The sequence below is a fragment of the Mizuhopecten yessoensis genome, unplaced genomic scaffold (genome assembly GCF_002113885.1).
Source record: "Mizuhopecten yessoensis strain PY_sf001 unplaced genomic scaffold, ASM211388v2 scaffold10755, whole genome shotgun sequence".
Lineage (NCBI taxonomy): Eukaryota > Metazoa > Mollusca > Bivalvia > Pectinida > Pectinidae > Mizuhopecten > Mizuhopecten yessoensis.
In genome coordinates, this window is record NW_018408705.1 from 595,910 (window position 1) to 601,795 (window position 5,886).

Below are 5,886 nucleotides of genomic sequence, written 5' to 3' on the forward strand. Positions count from 1 at the left end.
TTTCCCCCTGGGGAGGGGGTAAACTTTACTATAGTTTATATAGGGAAATCACATTTTGGACCAACATTTGTTTAATTTCCATTGGAAGTAATTCAATTTGGATTAGCATTATCAGTATTAGGTAGCAGTTTGATAGTATAGCAAAATTTATTATGGTTTATAATGGCAAATGATACTTTGAATATTACATGTTAATAACTTGATTGGAATTATAACCTTGAATTGACAGTTTGATACTTTGAAAATTTTGAGCCAGCCCTACCCCCAAGGGCTGTAGGGTGGAGCTCAAAGGAGTCAGTGTGCTAAAATTTCTTCATTTTCCTTGTTAAGAATCAGAGGTGCTAGTTTCAAATACTTTTTAGTCTGAAATCTGTATGCTAGATATTGAGTAAGGTGGTTTTATTGTTTTTTGTCACTTTGAATAATATTTCTGTATTTAAAAACAAAATCAACTCTCTGTATAAATATATCAGGTGACCGTTAAGGCCCATGGGCCTCTTGTTATATTAATTAGTAATACATGCACAGAGAATATGATGTGCAATAATTTTACTGTGATGTGATAAATGGACCCTTTGCTTATACTGTTAAATGATGAATATTTGACCAGAAAAAAATGACACAGTATGGTACGGTATGGTATTGTGAAGCATGCATGATGACAATAATCATTATGGTGAAATGAACTGTGCTATATTATACACTGATATGGTATGGTATTGTGGAGCATAGTGAAATGAACTGAGATCAATTTACCATTGGCATCACACGTCCATATTATATCGGTATATGTGTTCCTTACAATTCTAAGTAAATTACTACAAAAGTATAAACTGGAAAACAAATGGATATCTGTGATCATAAAGAAGGTTCCAGTTTCACAATTGTAATGAATAGGGCTGCAACAATACACAATATTTGTTTAGAGGTCATGAAATGCTACAATATTTTCAGGATTTTGCCTTTTTTAATTAAGGGTACTCATGTCCATTCCCACATAGCGAGTGACAGCTCCAGCTCGGCATGCAGGTCAAAAGGCGTAAATTGTGTGAAACTTTAAAGTTATAACCATTATGGACCAAGTCTATTTTTTGCAGTAATATTGCCATTAAAAATATGCAGCGTATCTTTATGCTTTTCTTCTGCTATTACCATATATATCATGATACGTATCGTATTGTGACCACAGTATCGTGATACATATTGTATAATCATGTTAGTGTATCGTTGCAGCCCTAGTAATGAATATCGTAATTGATAATTTTGTTTGTATAGCGCACTAAAGTACTGTCACACCATGTATACGCCTGATTTGTTTACCTTTGAACAGGTACGCTGGCCCAATGGTCACATGAATTCATATAAGTATGGTTGTGAAGGAATGTTTGATGTCAAAATCTGGTATGTATATAAAATTTATTTTTGATAACAATTTTTTTTCAACCCTCATGGACCTCAATTTGAAAATGATGAATGCATACATTTTTAATATCTTGGTAATAATATCGAATTTGATTTCTTAAATCCAATGTTTTTATTTGCAATTGAAACATTCATTGATACAGAATCAAAAGAATAGAAGATTCTTTTTTGAATTTTCTTTAAAATTTGAGATTGTTTAATTATGTAGTGCCTAATTAACTGGAACAATTTTATATTCCTGTTGACAAGAAATACACCTTTCCAAGGTCAAATCCCAGTTCAGAACTCTTTGTTATTGCCGAACTTTTCACATATTTCCTCGGTCTCAAGAAAACGTAAGTTGAGTCAGTGCGGAACAGTGTACACACACTCGTGTTTTACAGAGGTAGTGTATTGACAAAGCACATTCATAGGCCAAAAATACATCAATTGAAAAATTAATGACCTCTGACTCAATATCAAGATAATGATAACTACACTTATGTTGTTGGGTTTTTTGTATGATTAATTCATGTTTTACATTTCTAGGCACCCAGAGGATAACTATTCTGGAACAGCTCTCACTGGCTCACCATCTGCCCCGCCGTCATCTTCTATTACACCTTATAGTCCCCCTACTCCTCTTAATCTCAAACTGCCCTCCCTTTCTATCCCTGCCCCTGTCTCTGTCCCCACACCTAAGTCTGACCCTACCACGACCCCTCCCTTCCATCCTTCCCCTTCGTCTATAACCTCTCCTGCTCCTGAGCCTTGCCACCTTCCTACAGACAAGCTGGCATCTACTCAGATATCTGGAGAGGAACCCTCCCTTACGAATATCTCCATGCAAGGATTTGTAGGAAGTCCTGAGAGCAACAGGGATATATTTCGATCTATAGAGCATGAGGTCAAAGACGATGAATTATTCTCTTGTGAATTAGAGTCCACACCCCCTGTTGATGAGATACAGGCTGGTGGAAAAAGTGCTGAATCCAATCTGAAACTTGAAAAGATGACAGACAGCTGTGATTCAAATCTGATAGGTTTGTATTTTACTTACATGATATATTGTTTGTTTTCGTATTATGGCATTTTTTTTTGTTTGTTTGTTTAATTGTGACTGGCGTATTGTAATACATATTGTATTGTGACTGGAGTATTGTTATACATATTGTATTGTGACTGGAGTATTGTGACTGGAGTATAGTTAAACATATTGTATTGTGACTGGCGTATTGTTATACGTATTGTATTGTGACTGGAGTATTGATATACATATTGTATTGTGACTTGAGTATTGTTATACATATTGTATTGTTACTGGAGTATTGTTATACATATTGTATTGTTATTGGAGTATTATGACTGGTGTATTGTTACTGGAGTATTGTTATACATATTGAATTGTTACTGGAGTATTGTTATACATATTGAATTGTTACTGGAGTATTGTGATACAAATCATATTAATACTTATGTGTATCCATACTTGTGTATTGTGACTTGTGTATTATGACTGATGTATTGTGACACATAGTGAATTGTGACTTTTGTATTGTGACGTGTGTATGGTGACTTGTGTATGGTGACTGGTGTATGTTGACTGGTGTATTGTGACTTGTGTTTTGTGATTTGTGTATGGTGACTTGTGTATTGTGACTTGTGTATGGTAACTTGTGTATTGTGACTTGTGTATGTTGACTTGTGTATGTTGACTTGTGTATGGTGACTTATGTATGGTGTCTTGTATATTGTGACTTGTGTATGGTGAAAGGTGTATTGTGACTTGTGTAAGGTGACAGGTGTATTGTGACTTGGGTATGGTGACTGGTGTATTGTGGCTTGTGTATGTTGACTTGTGTACGGTGACTTATGTATGGTGTCTTGTGTATTGTGACTTGTGTGTGTTGACTTGAGTATGGTGACTGGTGGATTGTGACTGTTGTATTGTGACTTGTGTTTTGTGGTTTGTGTATGGGGACTTGTGTATGGTGACATGTCTATTGTGACTTGTGTATGGTGCCTTGTGTATGGGGACTGGTGTATTGTGACTGGTGTATTGTGGCTTGTGTATGTTGACTTGTGTATCGTGACTGGTGTATTGTGACTGTTGTATTGTGACTTGTGTATGTTTACTTGTGTATGGTGACTTATGTATTGTGACTTGTGTATGGAAACTTGTGTATTGTGACTTTTGTATGGTGACTTGTGTTTGGTGACATGTGTTTGGTGACTTTTGTATTGTGACTGGTGTATTGTGACGTGTGTATGGTGACTTGTGGATTGTGACTTGTGTATGTTGATTTGTGTATGGTGACTGGTGTATTGTGGCTTGTGTATGGTAACTTGTGTTTTGTGACTTGTGTATGTTGACCGGTGTATTGTGACTTGTGTATAGTGACAGGTGTATTGTGACTTGGGTATGGTGACTGGTGTATGTTGACTGGTGTATTGTGACTTGTGTCTGGTGACTGGTGTATTGTGACTTCGGGTTTGTGATTTGTGTATGGTGACTTGTGTATTGTGGCTTGTGTATGTTGACTTGTGTACGGTGACTTATGTATGGTGTCTTGTACATTGTGACTTGTGTATGGTGACCGGTGTATTGTGACTTGTGGATGTTGACTTGTGTATGGTGACGTATGTATGGTGTCTTGTATATTGTGACTTATGTATGGTGAAAGGTGTATTGTGTCTTGTGTATTTTGACTTGTGTATGGTGACTGGTTTATTGTGACTGGTGTATTGTGACTTGTGTATGATGACAGGTGTATTGTGACTTGTGTATGGTGAGTTGTGTTTGGTGACTTGTGTATTGTGACTGGTGTATTGTGACTTGTGTATGGTGACTGGGGTATGGTAACTTGTGTATGGTGACTTGTGTATGGTGACTGGTGTATTGTGACTTGTGTATGGTAACTTGTGTATTGTGACTTGTGTATGTTGACTTGTGTATGGTGACTGGTGTATTGTGACTGGTGTATTGTGACTTGTGTTTTGTGATTTGTGTATGGTGACTTGTGTATGGTGACTTGTGTATTGTGACTTGTGATTTGTGATTTGTGTATGGTGACTTGAGTATGGTGACTGGTGTACGGTAACTTGTGTATGGTGACTGGGGTATGTTGACTGGTGTATTGTGAATTGTGTATGTAAAGGAACAAATCGCCTTGCAATTCCAGCTCCAATACACACTAACCTGTCTATGTTAACACAGGTACCCCCTCTCCAGGTACAAGCCTAGTACCTGACTATGGAAAGTATTGTTATTCATATTGGATTGTGACTGGAGTATTGTGACTGGAGTATAGTTATACATATTGTATTGTGACTGGGGTATTGTGACTTGTGTATGGTGACTGGTGTATTGTGACTTGTGTATGTACAGGAACAAATCGCTTTGCAATTCCAGCTCCAATACACACTAACCTGTCTATGTTAACACAGGTACCCCCTCTCCAGGTACAAGCCTAGTACCTGAATATGTAAAGAAAAAAATCTCCTGGCAATTCCAGCTCCCAGATGACACCTGGAAGGCATACCCCGACGATGTCTCTTGTCGTATTGAGGAAAGATACAAAAAAAACGACAAGACAACATTGGTCTCAATCACTACTTCAGGGATATTAAAAAAGTGAGTATAATTTTCATTACCATACATATATAATTAGTTACTGTATATTTTTGGAGTACTTTTATATTGGAACATTCGTTACATTTCTTTGATCCACATATATATATGCACTGAAAACTAGAATATCAGGTATTTTTCACGAGTATCCAATATTATGCTTTATTTAAAAAGTGACGAAATCACAAAAAATTGAATGTAAACCTTTGATCATATACCGTGAAGAGAAGGCATATAAAAGGTATAACTTCAAAAGCAGAAATTTTATTTTTAAAATCATCTAAAATTTGCATCATTTAGTGCCTACATAAGTATTCATCTCATGTGTTAATGACAAAATATAGCATAGATATCTAAGTATGCATATTGGGATAGTTTTAGCAAAATTTGGCAGGCTCAAACACTATTGACTAAATACTTAGCTTTGTGTAAATACCATCAGATCTGCAGTGAGATCAAGTCAAAATTCTGTAGGTCGTCTGTGACATATAAACTTATGACACAGACGGGTCACAGGGGTAGTCGGATGGTGCAGTGGATAGCGCACTTGCCTTTTACCAAGGCGGCCAGGGTTCGATTCTCCAACCGGACGTGAAAGGTATGGGGTCACCTGATGTCTGACCATGCATGTTTTTGCTGGGTAGTCCAGTTTCCTCCCACATAAAGAACCCTGTGTGCGAATATCCGGGCAAAAAAGAGTGATAATCATTAATATAAGTTGTAATAACTTGTGTCATAATTTTTGTAAAATAAATAAAGTTTAAATTTGAATACTTTTTTGATGTCTTTATGCTAGGGATCAAAGATGTAAAAACCTCATGAAAAGATTGCTGAGAGGCGGATCCAACGGGGGG

At 36.6% G+C, this 5,886-nt stretch overlaps 1 protein-coding gene across 1 annotated transcript in view; it reads left to right on the forward strand.

Annotated features, from left to right (window-relative positions):
* The window catches only part of LOC110462158, a 46,303-nt gene that overhangs the window by 26,840 nt on the left and 13,577 nt on the right, over window positions 1-5,886 (forward strand). Inside the window, exons 15-17 of the mRNA XM_021516001.1 lie at window positions 1,331-1,401; window positions 1,951-2,444; window positions 4,849-5,035. Coding sequence (XP_021371676.1) covers window positions 1,331-1,401; window positions 1,951-2,444; window positions 4,849-5,035 — 752 coding nt within the window. The remainder of the gene's footprint in view (window positions 1-1,330; window positions 1,402-1,950; window positions 2,445-4,848; window positions 5,036-5,886) is intronic.